This window comes from Centruroides sculpturatus, unplaced genomic scaffold (assembly GCF_000671375.1).
Source record: "Centruroides sculpturatus isolate CEXI.00-Female unplaced genomic scaffold, Cexi_2.0 scaffold1046, whole genome shotgun sequence".
Classification (NCBI taxonomy): domain Eukaryota; kingdom Metazoa; phylum Arthropoda; class Arachnida; order Scorpiones; family Buthidae; genus Centruroides; species Centruroides sculpturatus.
In genome coordinates this window covers 90,268-110,405 of record NW_019385209.1, presented here as the reverse complement: position 1 = coordinate 110,405, position 20,138 = coordinate 90,268, and the positions used below count along the sequence as shown (strand labels likewise).

Genomic DNA, 20,138 nt, shown 5'->3' with positions numbered 1-20,138 from the left:
TATTGTCACCACAGCTGCATTACTCTTATTTAATATTAGATAAACTAGGATACTCTACTCTTTTTCTCATACACATGAGAAATTTCATGAGTTCCATTTATGATCTACTCTAGTAATTCTGGTAATGCAATTGATTTTTAAATTTGTCTTCATAATTTATTGGATTTTTTGTAGCACAAATGATTGAACATTGTATCAGACTGCACTTCCCAAAAAGATACACTCCACATTATTGCCAGTTTCAAAGCTTGAGGGGATTACCTTGTCTATTCCTCTTCTTTATGTAATAAATAACTGAACTTCAATAAACACTGTCCAGTTGTTGGAAGATATAATATGTTGTCTTCTTCAAGTGCTTCTTGGACACAACTTCACATTCCTACTGACAACATTATTAGGGATAAAGCACCATATTACAAATTAGAATTTCCATATAGCAAAATAAAGTATTAGTAAACACATTGTAAATTATACAGTATTTAAGTAGAATTTATAGTAATCAAATAATTTTTAGTATTCTAATAATGTACATGAAACACTAATGTTTTGAGTAAATTAATAGAATATTAAAAAATGATTTCATTACAAGTCTTATTTAATTAACTACTTGATATGATTACTAATAAACCTTTCCCAATTCAATAAATTGCATTCAAATGGTATATAAAAATTAATTTTTAAACATAATTAGACAAAAGCAGTAAGCATCAAAATCTAACATTTCCATTATTTGCGAAGACAAATGTAAATTAATAGATATATGTAGATAGAGAATTTATCAAATATTATGAATGATTACCATCAAAAATTGCATAAACTGTGTCAAAGGAAAAAGCATTTTTAACGTTTTTCCCAACTGCCAAATGAATAATTTAAACTCAAAAACTTGATTTGTTTTATTTACATATAACTTTATGGCTTTTCTACATTCCTATGCATGCAAATAATACATAAAACTCAAATTTCTTCAATTACATAGACTCAAAAGTCTTTTAAAAACTAAAAAATAGAACAAAATAAATAAGAAATTTCTAATGAAATATATTGATAACTATTTTTTAAAAAAATTTAATGATTTTTATAAAAACTATTTTTAAAATTATTTAAATATATTTTCTCATAATCTTTAATAATTATTAAAATTTGAAAAATTTGTATTCAAACTTCAATATAAACATGAAAAAGATATATATGAGGGCCAATCAAAAATATTCAGGAAAATTTACTGTAGGAAAACAAATACAATTTCTAGTTATTGGGAGTTATCTCCTTAATGCACAGCTTTCTAGATTATATCCAGAAATTTCAGGGATTCTTCCACTTTTCCATGTTTGATAAACCTGTTCAGGAATGGCTTGTAGCTTTCATGTTGCATTTAGTTGTAAATCCACAAGAATTTATCATTTCCCCTTCAGTGTGGTTTTGAACCTGAAAAAAAGTGTCTGAAGGTACCAAATCCGATAAATAAGGTGATTGGAGAATGCTACATGTGACCAAAAATTCCAAGACACTCTGAGCTGAGGGTTGTGTTGCATGTTGCATGATACATTGTCATGATGCAAAAGCTAGTTACAGAGGTCCATTTGTGAGAGCATTTCTACATCTCAAAGGAACTGCAGAACAATTCTATACAATGATCTAATCAACAGTTTCATTGATTCGTGCCATTGATCAGCCTGTGTAGATCATCAATTGATGTGTAGCCGTTTTGAATCATGAATACCACTCAAATGACTGAGTTTTAATTTGAGTAAATCAGTAAAATTTGAGTCAAAAGAACTCAAATTTTACTGACTGAGCACGGATTTTCTGAATTCTTGCTGAAGCATTTCATACATTTCAGTGGCATCTTACTAAGCTTCCAGCAAAACCTGATGCAAACACATTGCTTGTTCAACTCATCCATTTCACAACATGGCAGAAACATACTTCATTGTAGTTCATTACTACACTGCTAATTTACAGATGCTGTTACCTGCTGCTCTGGCTTATAGAAGTGGAAAATATAGTGAAATATCATCTATGGTTGCTACATCACTATTATTATTAGTTTCTCTGTAAAAAAAACTTTTATGGATATTTTTGATCAGTTCTTATATATATATTTCATATACTTTTGTCGGAGAGAACATTAGCATTATTATATTCAAAAATTGATAAGAAATTCTGCATTTACTATTCTCAGGAAATAATACAGCAATAAACCAATAAACTTTATTGTATTGAATAAAATAATAAACATGAATTCATTTTACAAATAAAGTAATTTGTTGTAGTACATTAGAATAAATTTTCAATAAAAATTTTAAAATCATCTTTTTTCTCTGTGGAACTGCAATGGTTCTTAATTGGTGTTTGCAAACTTTTTCAAGTTTGCAAAACACCAATTAAGAACCACTGCAGTAGAACCTCACTATTCTGAATTAATTTGGGTCCAAACCTGTTTTCAATTATCCAAAATTGTTTTTTCTAAAGTATTTATGTTAATTAATATGAGGATTTGAAATGAACTGTAGTTAGATGAGCCTGTTGTATTACATCAGGATGACCAACACCAGACATTTTTTGAATATTGACAAACTTGCTTCATATATGTGAGGATTATCAACCTCTATCAATGAGGAAAGAGAGGAGGAGATAGACTCGCCTTCATTTTCTATTCCAATAATAAATTTTAAATATATTTTAAGGCTTGGTACATTGCATATTCTAGATGGTGTGAGATAAGCATCAAAAATCTTCAATTCTGAATACCGGTATTTTGAACAATTTCATACTCACTTAACCTTTATTGTCTGGTATTGCTTAACCAATCATAAAACAAATGTTTTCGGCCTCAGTTGAGGTCTGCTTCAGGTTAAAAATATGGTAAGCATCACAACTACATTTTGTTGAAAGGAGAGAGATCCAGATTATTTCTGGCCATTTGAATTAACTAGAATTTTCAGTGGCAGATGATAGCAGAGGTGCAACAAGTGTGTGCTTGGAGCCTCAGAAAGGTAGCAGCTTCAAAAGGAAATACATTCTGAGATGCTCAGGCACAGATATCATTGTCATCTTGACATTTAGAGATTTATGTTTAAGGAAATAATTCACTGATTATTGTTGTTTCATAAGTAAAAAATTGATTTGATAGTATTACTTGTTTGTATTTACAAGGGAACATTGAAACTAGGTTGCAGTTGAGGCTTCCAAGTGCTTGATCTGCAACTGAAAAATTTAGATGACCAGAATTTGGATTAGCTAGATTCTACTGAGTATCAGTGTTTATAATTAAGATTACCAAATAAGGGTTGATCAATAAATAACCACAAAATGCAACAGTAAGGCTGCTTGCCCTGGCAATTTATTAATTCACCCTTATATAAATTAAATAGTGAATGGATATTTTTGTGCAATACAACTTAAAAAATTAAACTTATCATTGAATTTATTGATGGAAATTAAAAATTTTATAATTGGGAACAATTATTTTAAGTTTCTGTTAATCATTATTTAGTTTTTGAGATTTATTAACATATTGAACACATTTGAGAATTGAAGTAATATAAAAATAACAGAATTATTTAGTTTATTTCTCCAATTATTTTCTGATTTTATTTTGAAATTTTATAAGATTAATAGGAATCAATCTCAAGTTAAATCTGCAATGAATATTCTTAAATTATGGCTACAAGATTGCCAGCATCAAGAAAATTTTTTGGAGTAGAAAATGAGATGAATGGTTAATGAATTGAAATTACTATTATTTTAAATATATATATATATAGGTAACCCCGTATAACACAGCACTTCTATAGCACGGATTCGCTCTAACACGGTTCGAGAATTGGTACCATCCCCCATATAACACGGTACTTTTATAGCACGGATTCACTCTGACACGGTTCGAGAATTGGGTAAAACCCTCGTACAACAGGAAATGTAATAAATTTTTACATACTTAACTAATAATAGTTCACGAAAATAATAATTTTCGTGAACTATTATTAGTTCTTAAGTATGTAAACTTTCTCTTCTCGCCTTCTGTCGATACACATGGTCCTTCTCGAAACTTGTTTCAATGTTGCCAGATCTCGACGCTTCTGCTTCTGATGTTGCCGAATGTTTTTCCCTTATTCCATACTTGCTTTATTTTTCATAAGTGCTTAGCACCATATAAGGAAATTTATAAAGACCTTTTAACTAGAAGCGAGCAATTTAAAATTACATACATTTTGCAAAAGGTAAAGCATGGATCTGAAGATAATGCAGAAAAATGCTCAGAGGATAAGGATAACTTGCCAAAAAGAAAACGCTCTCGGTTAATTAATAGTGTTTTTAGTGATGACGAAGAAAATATTGTTTAATTTATATTAATATGTATCACTTAAAAAAATTTTAATGAAGATATTTATCTTAATTATGAAAATATACTAGCATGTTTTTTAATTTTTGGAACCTAACCCTCCTTTTCGTATTAGTTCTTTGTTTCGTATAACATGGATTCGCATAACACGGCAATTTTTTGGAACGTAACTACCGTGTTATACGGGGGTTACCTGTACTTCAAATTACGGATTAAAATAAATATCATTTTGATTTATTTCAGAATTTAGCACAAAAATTATTACTGTATTACTAACCTATCTAAAACACTTAATCATAAAATTAATAAAATTGATTTCCTAAAACAGTTTTATACACTTTCTATTAAATATTTCTGCTCCGAGCATATAAAATATGAATAAAATATTTTGTAATCCATATTTAAACTGATTATAATTGCATATAGTGTTAATGTTTTCATATATAACCAAGATGCATAACCTAATTGACCCAATTGGACTCAAAATATAATAAAAACCTTATTTCTAAAGAAATATCACTATGTTGAAGATTTAGGATTAAGTGTAAAATGTTACTGTAAATATAATTATAAGCTTGCATCGCATAACAATGAATGTCCCATAAGATTATAATATAGCAGGACATCTGTACCCAGCTGTACCTTTTCTGTGTAAATACATACTTATTGAGTTTCATATTGACATATATTAGTAGTACATTGGACTAAACAGTTAAGAGAGCTTGTGACTGGCAAAAACATGCATGGAAATTTGGTTTTAATGCATATTTTTTAATTATTACTGTATCTCACATAACAATAACATTTGACATTCAGTATAATTTTTCTTGAATGATTTTAAGTATCTCTTGCTCCTTTAATTGTTTAAATATAATGCATAGATGATGTTTAATTATGAACTTTCTGTTTGGAATGTATCCTAGTCATTAAGTGACACATACCTGTACTGATAACTTTTTCAAGAGTCTGATGTAAAGTTAACTATTAAAAGTTGAAATTTTTTATTATTTTAAATTTAGAGATATGTTATTGATTTTGAAAACAGGAAAAGAAAGTAAACCTAAAAATAAGTACTTTAACATATGAAAAATTAAATTATTCAAACATTATCCAACTAAAATCAATAAGATTTATCTAATTCTTCTAACAGATGCTATAAAAAGATTTTCGAATTGTCAGCTTTTAAAGGGAAAGGAATTTTTATTAAAAGAAAGTGTATGATATGAATGATTAAAGTTGAGCAATGTTGGACATATGCAGCTAGTATTTATATACACAGAAATATTAAATTTTTGTGATAACCTAACCAGTTATTTATATTTTAGTGCTTATCACACCAGTGAATATATTACAGAAATTTTTGTTTATTTTATATCTACATTTACAATATAAAAGTACTTTTTTGTAATATCATATTCACTGGTGTGATAAGCATTAAAATTGTAATAACTGGTTATCACAAAAATTTAATATAAGGGCAAAAAGCAACTAACAATACAACAGAAATATTCATCTATAAAAAAGTTCAATAATCAATTAAATACCAATCAAAGTCTCTTCTTTTCCCAATTTTAAGCCATATAATTTCAAATTTTTTTGAAAATATATTTATATATATAATCGAGAGGGAATGATGATGATGATAATTAGCGCAGAGCCCAAACAGTTAGAAGTTGAAAGTTGAAATTTGGTACACAGTTAGGGTATGTCACGAGAATGCACACTAAGAAGGGATTTTTCGAAATTACTCCCCACAGGGGAGAGGGACAGGATTAAGGCTTAACACTTGCATCAACAATAGAAGTGTTAAGTAACAATGGAAGTGTCAACAATGTAAGTGTTACGTAACAATGGAATTGTTAAGAGAAAGCGATGTGCAAGACGCAGATGCAATTTTTTTCATTTTGGCGGGAAATCAAACATATTTTTAGACCCATCTAAAAATTCTTTAATTAGTTCAAAAACAGGGGGACCCAATTCTTGCATTCTGTGAAAACGGGTAAGGTTAACAATAATGTAATAATCTGAATCTTCACTATCATTACTTTTGCCTAAGCAACGCTGGGCCTACCTGCTAATATTAATATATATTAAACCTGATCCATAAATGATGTCTTCATTCAGATATAAATAAAAAATATCCTTGATGATAAAGTTATATATGTCTGTATTGACAGTAAAAACCTTATTATTTTTTAAAATAAATATTAAAAATTATGCTAATCTGAATTAATTATTTCTAAAGAAAAATAAGAAGCAAAGTGAAATGTCATATTGTTTCATAATAAAATCTTGTATTAAATAATTTTGAGTCTAAAAACAAAACACTCCTTAAAACAAACAAGTCCACAGAAAACAAGATAAATGTTTGAAATTATCTCTCATCTTTAGAACATCTATTACAAAATAAATAAAGTTTTTAAACAGAACTCTTCTCAAAATCTTGCCATGAAGAGTTTTATTGGAAAATAAAAAGAACAGCTAAATTAAGGCAACAACAATTTTTTAAACAAGAAATAAATGTTTTTGAACTATTTTACAGTCCAGCTTCAGCTAAACTTGCTTTAATTTAACTGTACTTTTATTTTTCATTAAAATTCTAAAGCCACATTCATAACAAAAATTAAGGGTGTGAGAAGTTAACCAATTACCCTTGGCTGCATTCAGCACTCTCAACAGTTTTAACTGAGCAAATTGGTAGCTGTTATGTAACAACCTGGATGTGTTAAACAATGAATGGCATTGCATTAGAACAAAAAGCCTCATTGATCAGTTTCAGGTAGTTTAAATGAAAGATGCTACCAAATGTGAGGTCAAAACACCAAACATGTTCTGAAAGAGCACTACTGCAGAGGGAGTTCAGCAGAAAAATACTCTACATCTCCAGAACTGTTGAGTCTGCTGAGCATAGCCATTTACTTTACCAACCAAAGATCCAGCCTAGGATTGCAACCAAGCATCAAGAATTAGAATTAGAAGTTAACCAATAACTGTTTGTATACTAAAAGTATACTAAAAGTAAAGTGAATGATAATTGGTTAACTTCTAACTCTCTCTTCATTCTTGGTTGTGAATACAGATCTGAAATATAGTGCCAAGTTTTGAAGTTTTTCAGGACTTTTTTATTTGAAGAGTCTTATTTATAAGAGTTATTTTGGACTTAAATTAATAATGAGACGTAAAGAAAATATCTTAATTTAGAAAGAAAGAGTTGTGTTCTTTGAAAATATAAATTTTGAAATTAGTGAGTTTTATTCTTATCATTTGTATTATAACAAAATGAAATAATTACAATATTTTTTAATCTATCTTCTGAAATTTAATGTATTTATTCTTTTAATTATCTTCATATTAAATACAAACTTATCATTTTTAACATTTATTCATTACACTTTATATTATTTCTACAAGTAACATTCAACAAAATTATCTTCAAATATTTCTATATTTTTTTTATACCCAAATCATCTGTCCTTAATATATTTATAACTTTAAATAAAGGACTTCATACGATATAAAAAAAATGAAAGAAATATTAGAGTATATAATTAAATTAAAGTACAGATATTCAGTTCCGTTCACACAATAAATTAATATATTATTCTTTTAATAAATGATTATATTTGCAACCAAGGATCGAGAGATGTTAGAAGTTAATAAATACACATTCATGTACTAAAAGTGAATGAAAATTGGTTAACTTCTAATTCTAACTCTTTATTCTTGGTTGTGAATAAAGCAATTACTAATATTACTGTTTAAAGTTATCAACAATTTGAGCTATTTAATAGCTTAGATATTAAAAAAATATATATTCTTGAAGATAATTAAATAATGTTATTGCCAACAAATGGAAGAAAAGTAATTCTCAACAGAAGTATCAAATCAGGTACTTAAAAATTCTTAGCATGATGAATTTATCACATTTTAAACATTATTGCAAACATAATTAATTTATTAAGTCCATGACTTCAATTGAAAATTTGTATTAAGTAATATAGATACTCTAGAAACTTTTATACACTTTCCATATTAAACCATAATAAAAATATTCTTATATATAAATATATAGCATGAAGTTGCATAACCATATTTAATTGATAAATATGCAATTTATAACTGCACTGAAACATTGTAATTTTTTAAAAGATGTTGCAAAAATGTACTTAAATTGCATTAAAGTTTTAATAGGGTAAATAATCTGTAAAAATATTTGCATCATTTTATGAAAATTCTAAAAAATCATATGAATTACAGATACAAATTTCCCTATAATTTGTAGCAGAAAATAGATAAAATGTTATCAAATAAATCATTCAAACAGCAAAAAACTTTTCTTAAAAACAGTACTACTATAGATTTTCTTTTGTAATATTTTTGAAAATGGAGTCATCCTCATCCTTTTGAATTTTGACCATTTGCTATTGAGGGTGCATGTAGAAAAATTGGACAATATTTAATTTTTATGGCACTTTTGGATACTCTTTTAAACAATTCTCAATTTGCAAATCAAATTGTTAAATATTTTTCAAATATGTGATAATTAAATTTATTCTTAACCATTATCATAGAAAAATAATGAAGAGGAACAGATTAACAATGCAGTCGTCTGTTGCATTTCATCTCGTCGAGGATCATTTCTGCTACCTCTTTCGAAAGACCCAATGTTTTCCATTCTTTTTCAAAATCACTCTTCTTTCCATAACCTCCTAAATAGCCATTAATTCTTGCTGCTGCATGAGAATTGATAAGTGCTTTACCATCTAATCCAATAGTATCAAATATATCGCCGTAATTTCTCAAAATGTATTTCTGATGATAGCTTAAATAGAAGAAAAATATATTAGAAAAATAACCAATGATTAATTTAATAGATTATTTTTAACAATAATCTATTAAAAATAATATACTTACTCTTCAGCTTCATAAAATTTTTCCATTGGTAGAATTTTTGTAACAATTTCTCTAGATGTAACTTTTTGTTTTTTTGCTTTTGATTCTTCTGCTAATTTCTTCTGTTCTTCATCATGATAGAAAACGGCTGACATGTACTGACGTTTGTGACATGTAGTAGGATCGTGAAGTTTCCAGAACATATCAAGTAATTCTTGGTAAGACATTTTGGTGTAATCATAGTCAAGATCAATTGTTTCTGTATGATCACCTCTGTAAGAAAATTAAAATTCTGTAAAATTGAGTTGTTACTTGTGAAAAATATAATAAAATGATTTGCCAGAAAGTATTTAAAATTATATAATTAAATTAAAGTTCATATTATTCAGTTTCATTCATAAAATAAATTAATATATTATTCTTTTCATAAATGATAACCAAAGCCTAAATCAACTACCATAACATAAGCCTAAATCATCAGATTGTTTTTGGACTACAGTGGGGCCTTGTACGGTAACCACGCCATGCAATGAACTCTTCATACCACAAAGATGAGTTTGTGGGTCCAGATTCTAACCTTTCTCCTTACTATTTTTCCCCATTTTCATGTAAAAAAAATACTAATTTTTTTAAATAACGATTTTTATGACTTTTATGCTGTGCAATACAGTGCTTAATTATGGAACAAATTAAAGTATTCAATAAGATTTTCAATGTTGTATATTTCTAGAATTATCCTCATCAGAACTTTATCAAATTATCCTCAATTAATTCTTCATCATTAATTAACCATAATTTCTTATGAATAATTAATTCTTGAAAACAAAACAGGTAATCTCATGCAGCACAGTGCTCAGGAAAGAATTCCAGATGAAAAATATACTTTTTACATATATGCAGTAAATTATTTTAATGAAAGGATTACCACACACATGAAACTATTAATGCCTTATATATCTCTTAAAATGCATTTCTGCTCTTGGTTTTATGGCCTTTATCAGTTAGGTGAACAACTTTTAAAGATAAGGCAAATATTTCCTAAAAATTATTACAAGACTCACACATTTAAAACAATATCATTAAAATAGTGATTTACCATCTAATCCAATAGTATCAAATATATCGCCGTAATTTCTCAAAATGTATTTCTGATGATAGCTTAAATAGAAGAAAAATATATTAGAAAAATAACCAATGATTAATTTAATAGATTATTTTTAACAATAATCTATTAAAAATAATATACTTACTCTTCAGCTTCATAAAATTTTTCCATTGGTAGAATTTTTGTAACAATTTCTCTAGATGTAACTTTTTGTTTTTTTGCTTTTGATTCTTCTGCTAATTTCTTCTGTTCTTCATCATGATAGAAAACGGCTGACATGTACTGACGTTTGTGACATGTAGTAGGATCGTGAAGTTTCCAGAACATATCAAGTAATTCTTGGTAAGACATTTTGGTGTAATCATAGTCAAGATCAATTGTTTCTGTATGATCACCTCTGTAAGNAAAATTTGATCACGATTTAAATACAGTATTTATTTTTAATATTACCGATATGTCATCGAAAAGAAAATGTGTTGTATTATCATTAAAAGACAAATTAAAGTATTTGTTTCAATTATCCGGATTTTTCCTTATCCGGACTACCTTTATCCCCAATTAGTCCAGATAATCGAGGTTCTACTGTAAGGCAAATAGTTCCTAAAAATTATTACAAGACTCACACATTTAAAACAATATCATTAAAATAGTGATAAAAATACAAAACCATTAACCAGTAAAATGTTTAAATTGTATGCTTATATTATTTATCAATACTATGTATATGTAAAAAGTATATTTGTATTATATTGTAAAAATAGGATTAAAAGCTAATTGTTTATTTATTTACTTATTTTATTTAACTTCTTTACAAATGGAAATGTCCCCCAAAAGATTTCCAGCCCTCGATTAACAGTATAAACAGATACATAAAATATTATATAATATATAAAAATACAGGTATAAGTAGAAAATAAAGAAAACATTTTTAAAAAAATGATAAGATAACAATAGGACAAAAGTATTAAACACTAAGAATTATAAAAAAGTATTCATTTACAAATGCTTTTAAAATGACTAAAATATTCATGTAGTAAATTTTCAAAATCTATCATATCATGAGAGATGCAATAAAAGTATGATCTTTGAGAAATGCTTAATTCATAAAAGGAAGTAAAAACACATGATGTGTTACACAAGTTCTGTTGAGGAATTTTTAACCGTAGCCAATCCAACTGTGTTTCCATTAAAATACTTATGGAAGTGCAAACGGTCAAAGTATTTGACACATTCTTTAAAACTCAGAAGCCCAGTCTAGATCTGGCAACATTTGGATAATAAGTTCAGGATAGATTGCAGAGTAAATTTATAGGTATATAAATTTTGTCAAGTTATTTCATAATTTTATTTAAAAGAGAGGGGACAGTCATAGACCAAATTGATAAACTGTAATCTACACTAGACTGAAAATTTGTGAAAAAAACAGTGCATAGCACATTATTCAATGGGATATGCTTACAGAAACACCAGAGGATGCTGCAACATAATTATTACTAATGATTTTACTATTTTATCAACGTGATACTTAAATGTAAGTTTATTGTCAAAAATTATGCTAAGATTGATTATGGAATTAATGTATTTTAAAGGATTTATATTAATAGAAAATGTTGGAAGAAGGGTATTCCAAATGAGAGAGAAACATGTTACAACTAATTAATAATAATTTATGCAACTTTGGTCAGAACCGTTCAGGATCTTTGGGAGTGTATCATCACAGCCATTGTCACTGAGACTGATCATTGCTGATTTACATACTTTATTTTAATAAAATGCAACAGATTTTGTATAAAATTATTGAACAAATAGATAAATTCTAGTTTTAAGGATAAATTTAATTTCTTTAGTGTAAATGAAGATTTATTTTATTTGAATGTCATCTAACACAGGGATCTCAGCAAACTATTCCTAAACTAACAACAAAGCTCAATTCTGTTTAAAGTGCTTTAAACAATATTTCAAGTTTTCTGTTGGCCACACAAAAGAGATGAATGTCTTTCAAGACACTCCTATCTTGGACATTTAAATGAAATGGCCATCAAAATATAGTTTGATTCATATTAAAAGTAATGTATCAATAGTTTTACAGAATTTCAGGGGTGGCAACAAAGTGAGGCTTCACTGTATATGCTTAGTATACGTAAAACGAATAAAATATTTTCTTGTTATGAATTACTAGAAGAAACTTCTATCCCAGAGGTTTTTTTGTTTTTTACTACAGTAACAATTTTATGTCCATTAAACTGAATAAAAATCTATTTCTCTTCTTGTAAATAATTTCACTGCTAAATAAACAATAATATACAAATAAATTTTAATAATATAAAAACAAATTTCAAGAGATCTATTTATAATTCCTACACTTAAAAGAAAAAAGTACAAAAACAACTTACAAATTACGATAAGTAGGATTCTTATGCTTTCCTCCTGCATAACCGACTCTGGTACGAATTACTCCCGGAGCACAACCAAATTGTGCTTCGGGAAACCAAAATCATGATAAAGCAAATGTTGCTTTTTTCGTATCTATTTTGGGTTCAAAAAGTGGCATTTTTGTAGTAAACTAGAAAAAAATAAATAATATAATCTATATTAATAAATTGATTAGTTAAATATAAATTTTAAATGATTATAAAACATTTACATTAAAAATACTTTCAAAATTAAACTTCAAAATTCTTAATTTTTATGAAGCTTTAATATATCATATAATTATACTTTATCATCCCTTAAAAATGGGATTATATTTTCTATTTTAATGAGTAAAATTCAGAAAAAACTTAAAATCTGAAATTTTATCCATTCCAACTTTGTTTCATCATCATACAGTATATAAATATCAATTTAATCATAAAAAGCACAATAAACTTAAACTTGAAAATATTTAAACATTCCAATGACTTTACAGTCATTGCAAAGCCATAGATTTTGTGAGACATCTGGCAAATCCAGACCCATTCAGAGTGGATATTGTGAATTCTTAGTTGAGTGCTCAATGACTCAGTGCATGGAATCATCCTCTTGTTGAAAATAACCACTTTTGTTAAATACATGATTAATGTATTAACATTTGCATTCCATTTTAGAACTCTCTGATCATATGAAGATCACCTGTGCTAATCAAAAACAGTATGCATAAGTAATTTAAGATTCCTCTATGATGATTTCTATAATGTAATTTACATATGTACTGTTGATGTCACACCAACAATTGTTCTAACTCAAGTGAAAATCCACACCAAAGGCATTAAAGAGTGTTTTAAGGAATGTTTTATTTCCAGCCAGCGCTTTCGACGTAGATATGAACGTTGAAAGTACTAGCTGGAAATAAAACGTTCCTTAAAACACTCCTTAATGCCTTTGGTGTGGATTTCTATAATGTATTCATTATAGAATTCATCACAGAGTTGTGTTGTTAATTTTGTCTTAACTAAAAATATTCTATATCTATAAATAAATACAGAATATTTTTAGTTAAGAAAATTCATATACAGATACAAAACTTTTAGTTAAGATACAAAAAAATATGAGGAGAATAGGTTTTCAAAGTTCATTGATTTGATTATTCTGATAAAAAAATTCATGTATGTAACTATTAAATTGCTTATCTAAATTTTAAAATTCATTCATCATGATTACTTTGAAAAATGTAACTAGTCATTATTTTAATTTGATATCTTATTTTGAAAATAAATATTTGTAAACATTAATAACAATTACACAAATATAATCTAAGATATATTCTGTATAATCAATAACATCAGACTTACAAGAAACAAAAACTTGTGACAAACATTTGTTATTATATCCATTTTATATCCTTTCCAGTTACAGATTGCAATAACTGAAGAGGATATGAAATTCAGGAAGGATGTGAACTAAATAGAGAAAATGAAAGTTGGATAGAAGTCTTATGACACTGGTGTTTGTATTTTTTTTTTTTTAATTAGAATTATTGTTTGAATTTACTGTAAAGAATGCAATAAAATTGTCGTTTTTCCCCACTCTATTTTGACTAAACTTGTTTTTTTGACTATTTAAAAAAGTTTTAGACTCAATACCAAGGTTTATTGCTTATTATAAAATAAGCAATAATCCTATTTGCAAGTTCAATAGTAGAAGTTATATTTTTAGGTTCATCTTTTTAAGTTATTTCACACATTTTTTTTCAATACAGTCTCTGCTTTGAGCATCTTAGATGGTATATTTAAACACATACACATACTGGAGGATATTGTATTTTTTACTTTGGGAAAACAAAATGACAAACTTTTTACTAGACTATTCCCACAAACAAAGCATGAACAATAATGCAGCTTTAAGAAACAAAATCCACTAACCACATGACAATATAAGGAAATACAAGAAACAAGATCTGTCCAAACAAATCAGTCACTCAGTTGTACATAGCAGAATTTGTACATGCTGTGTATGTAGCATATTGTGTAAAAAAACAACATAGCATATATTTGAGACATTCATCTGCAGTTTTCATCTACAAACTTCATATATTTCATATATCAAATTATTTGAATACTTTAATATGATATTTCTGAAAACAATAATGCTACTGTTGTTACATGCTACTGTTCTGAATTGAAATAATGTGACTTTTGGTTTGCACTGGTTGTTTATATATAGTTAATTGGGACCTCCCACCCCAAGCTTTCCATATTTGGTCTTGAATTTCATTTATCTAACACCATTCTCAAGATTAAGAGAAGACAGACAGACTGACAGACAACAGTGGGAATTTATAGGTCTACAATTTTTTCAAATTGCAGCCCAATTAATATGATTTTATGTCAATTGGCAATAAATATTCACAACAAGAAGCACAGTAGTCATTTTTTTCTCAAGAAAACTTAAATAATAACTTAGAAATGAAATTAAATATTGTCATTCTTAAAATGGTTTCATAGCCAAACATCTGCAAGCCAGATTATATTCACACTACAGAAAACTAATATATAGTATTGACAAAATGGTTTAGTTTGATTGGATGTAGCAATATATTAACAACATGAATGATCTGTCAACGGGTGGATGCCTTCCAGGAGGACTTTCTACAAGAAACTTGCCCCTATTCATATGTTAGACAAGTGAAGAAAACCCAGAAAAATCTATGTGGCCAACTTGTTGGTAAGGCATAGAATTGCCACCTTTTGGTTTTCTAAAGTAACAACAATGATGATAATCATTGTATGATTTGTAAAATTTCCAGGAAGGATGATCACCTGGGTTATGTATACTATATACAATAGTATCTCATTTTACTGTTATGAGGGGTGGTACATAGGTCATAGTAGTAACACTGCAGGAATGGAAAAAGAATTGCAGATAGCCTACATGTACTGTAACAATTTTTTGAATTACTTTAAAACACAAACAAAAACCCCAAAAGAATACCGATAAGCAACTCTCTATGGAGTTTTTAGTTCAAGAAGAGTTAATCTAGGTATGTTTAATTTAAGCTTTCTAAACATTGTTGTAGTAAGTGAATAAAGCAAAAGAATGCTACTGAAAAGCAAAACACAATGGCTGCTGACCAAACATACTCCATGACGTGTCGGTCTGTTAGAAAAAATGCCTACAAATTAGATACAATAATATTTATACTTATAAATCAATTTTGTAGCTTGTGTAAAATCAAACTTGACTTTTTACAAGATTGTAAAATTTACATCATCCATAAGTTTGATAAGAGAGGAGAAAAGAAGCTATCCCTGGCTGGGTTACTTTCATTTCCTCAGAGCCAGGGATATGAAAGATAAAAGGGGAAATCCTTCTCATCCCTGATAACAATGCATGTTGGGTTATAACTGGAAGTCTAGAGAAACAGCAATGCCTAATTTAATGCACTGCATGCAATAAATTTTCAAAGAATGTCTTTCAACAGTTACAAGAAAATCTCTATTCAAATGCTTCTCTATGATACTGTTGAGAAATACTTGAAATATACACTAGTAAAGTGTTTATGTAGTTATACTGGTTTTAAGTAACTGCAGATAGCTTGCATTTGGCTAAAAAGGCAGTAGAATTAACCTACTGAAGAATTTTGTTCAATAATGTCATTTCTGCAGAATCTGCAAGACCTTATAGTTGGCTAGGTTACTGGACACAACTCAGATAATGTAATATACACTATAGGTAATACTAGAAATAACAGCCATCGATACTAGCCACAACCTTCTTAATGTTTTTTCTATCCACTTTGCTTTTAGCAAGGGCATTTCATTGCTAAATAAGAACAAAAGGACACTGACTGAAGAAAGGACTGTCCTTACCAAATAAGGACAAGTAGCAACCACAAATATCAGTATTCAGTGGTTTCATTCACTGAATACTGGTAGCTGTGGTATACCAGCCACTGATGAACATATTCAAAATGTCATCCAGATTATATAAGTTTAGCTATTAGAAAATCAGGATTTGGTTATGTCTATAATGCTTTCATGTTTTTAAATTTTGAATTTGGTGACATCATAATGGATTTTTGAAAAGTTGTAAATGACGTCATTTACAACTATTCAAAAACCGTTTCAGAAATGATATTATTTCAAAACGGCTAACGACTCATCATAAAATCAACTTTTATCTGATAACTTTTGCTATTTAAAATTTTTGATTTTATAACAAGTCACAGAATGACACACATATTTATTAAATTTACGTCACAATACTGTTTACAGTTTAATTTATCACTGCGTATTTATTTATTTATTTATTTTTCATATTACTAAAGTTTGAATACATTTTAATATTAATAATTAAAATAAAGAAAGAGAACTTACAAAACGCCTCCCGAATTTGCTTAAAAAAATTGTTATCTTTTTTAAATGACACCAATATTTCGATGACGCAATCCTCCCGATCACATAAGGTAAGATAATAATGATTTTTTTTTAATAATTAAACTTAAATATCGTAACAGAATTAAAAATTTTAATAAAAATAAAAATAACAATATTTTACTTAAAATGTTTAAATTTTAATCATTTCTAAAATTAAAAACATTATTCGCTTACAATAATTCCGTATAATTTAAATTTCAGAAAATATTTATAATATTTATAAAAGTGAAAAACTAATTATTTATATAATATAAAACATTAATTTAAAAATAAAATTTAAAAAATCCTAATCTGTGATTAGAATGTTTAATCGTTTTAAAAATACTTGTTTACGAGAGGGCGCTTTAGCAAATGGCCGATGTCGGAGAAGGTTTACCCAAATGGGAGAAAAGACGAAATTTAAATATTTAAAATTGGTTCGAATCGATGATTCTACGCATAAAAGTGTAAGGAGAATATTGGATGATCTTTCGATACATAAATAGCTATTATGCTGCCAGGTATCGGCGTATTCGGAACAGGTAACACAGTGCGTGTTTTGGTGTCATGTCTTAGGTCTAAAGGCTTCAAAGTGGAGGCGATTTGGGGAAGAACTATCGAAGCGGCCGAGGAGATAGCTACAGAATTAGAAATACCCTTTTATACAAACAAGATGAAAGAAGTATTGCTACGTAAAGATGTCGATCTGGTTTGCATTGTCTGTCCTCCACACCTTCATTCTCAGATAGCTGTCAAGGCTTTAAGAATAGGTAAACACGTCTTGTGCGATCGACCCGCTGGTTTATGCCAGTCTGAAGTGCTAGAGATGGTCCACGCAGCTCAATATTACCCTTCGCTTATCTCCATTCTTTGCCACAGTCTTCGGTTCCTTCCGGCCTTCAGCCAGATGAAAAAGTTTGTTCGGGAGGGATACGTTGGAGAAGTCACCGTCTGCGATGCCAGGGTACAGTGTGGAAGTCTGCTTCACGACCGCTATGACTGGATGTGTGACGACACGATGGGTGGGGGATTGCTGACCAATATCGGAAGTCACATCATCGACGTCATCACTTACATTACGGACAGAAAAGCCGTGAGAGTCCACGGCATGATGCGTACGTTTACCAAGACGACGGAACGTATCCGAGGTATAAGACAGATCACCAGTGATGATTTTTGCACATTCCAAATGGAACTGGAAGGTGGTAGTTGTGCTACTGTGACTCTTAATCAACACCTTCCGGGACAATTCTCTCAAGAAGTATTGATATGTGGAACAAAAGGTCACGTGACTGTTCGTGGGGGTGACTTATATGGACAAAGAAATGATTCCACAAAGGAAGAAGTCCTTTATCTTGATATTGAAGATCTGAAACAAGCATCATTAACTATGTCAAAAAGTTCATCCGCTTCGTCTCTTTCTTCGACAAATGACGTATTGCAATGTCATCTCAATCTCACTCTTCCGAGACCGTATATGAAAGGTCTGGTGAAAATGGTTGGTGCATTAAAGGAAGCTTTTGCATCCGTCGAGTATCGACACTGTTGGGTGAAAGAACCGGTCGCTACTGCTGCAACTTTCGAAGACGGTCAATATATTCAAGCAGTAATTGATGCGGTGCGTCAATCGTCGAGAAATAGAGAATGGATCAAAGTAGAAATCATGACAGAAGAACCAGGTCTACATTAGATTTAATATAATTTTGTGAGCACTTGTAAACCAAAAAATAATTCCCAGATTATATTAGTACAAAAATAATTTTAAAATTCCATTCAAAATTTTTCTAATTTATGTTCCATTAATTTCAGGTATATTTTGTGCCAATTAGTGATTAGTCAGTTCAGATTTTATTTTAAAAAATATGCAATTTTGTGAAATAGTTTTTCCATATAATAGTTCTTAGACATTCTGTTTTAAACCAAGAACCTTTAATTCTGAATCTTTGATATTGTTTTAGGATTTAAATTGATCTCATTGTTACCTTTAAGAGGTCACAAAATTTCTGTGATTTCTAAGATATAATCAAGAAAACTTGGATTTATTCAAGAAAATGGAGAATCAGGTACATAACTAACTAAAATTATCTATAAATGGTTGAGAAAGGTACGCACATTAACTTAAATTGTTTTTTTTTTTTAACATGCACTTAATTTTCTTAATAGTTTGGTGTATGGTAACAATTTTATTTTTATATTCAAGATCGTTATTAAGCCAACTTTAAAACTGAATAATGCATTTTCTTATGTAATAATTNTAAATGATTATCTGAAGTATATCCTCTGTAAGTGGTATAATTTCTATTTAAAATGTAGATTTAATGTTAAAAATGACATAAAAATATTTCTTACGTACAGTTTCCTTGTGTTACTAATATTTTTAAAAAATATAAACAGATATTTAAAGAATTTTCTATATGCACAGTTGCTAATCAAAAGAATAAGATGTCAAACATTATCAGTGAAAATTCGCCCAGAGACCAATTTAAGATCGCCGGTGTTGTATGCAGAATATCATGTACATGTGGAAATCCGAATTATTACATCGGAGAAACTGGAAGAAGATTGGAGTTGAGAGTAAATGAACATGAGGCGGCCATTAGACTGAGAAGAACGGAATCAGCATGGTTTTTACATTGTAAGAGAATTTAATTGTAATATAAATAGAAAAAATACTAAAATCTATATATATAAAATTGCTTGTCCTGACTGACTGATTCACTGATTCATCATCGCCCAGAGCAAACCACTGAACCTAGAGGTGAAATTTGTACACAGAGACGTCATAAGAATGTATACTAAGAATGGATTTTTCGAAATTCCCCAGAGGGGGGAGAGGGAGAGCATTAAGGCTTAACCGGAAGAACGGATTCTACTGTACTATTTTACATGCGATTTTTTGTTACGTTTAGTCTTCATTAAGTACTTAAGTGTATTAAATTAATAACATTTCAGACATTGT

The 20,138-nt window shown here is 28.7% G+C and overlaps 2 protein-coding genes across 2 annotated transcripts; one reads left to right on the top strand and one right to left on the bottom strand.

The window, feature by feature from the left end:
- Window positions 1-7,857: 7,857 nt before the first annotated feature.
- Window positions 7,858-12,897, bottom strand: LOC111636141 (peptide methionine sulfoxide reductase-like). Its single transcript, XM_023381318.1, is given in 4 exon segments — window positions 7,858-9,108; window positions 10,338-10,399; window positions 10,492-10,743; window positions 12,740-12,897. Coding segments are annotated over 4 exon segments (639 nt in total). The 3' UTR covers window positions 7,858-8,941.
- Window positions 12,898-17,517: 4,620 nt separating this feature from the next.
- On the top strand, window positions 17,518-19,398 carry LOC111636138 (glucose-fructose oxidoreductase domain-containing protein 1-like). The gene has a single exon (XM_023381316.1). It carries the CDS (start codon window positions 17,691-17,693, stop codon window positions 18,867-18,869), a length of 1,179 nt encoding a protein of 392 aa, XP_023237084.1. The 5' UTR covers window positions 17,518-17,690; the 3' UTR covers window positions 18,870-19,398.
- The last annotated feature ends 740 nt before the right edge of the window (window positions 19,399-20,138 follow it).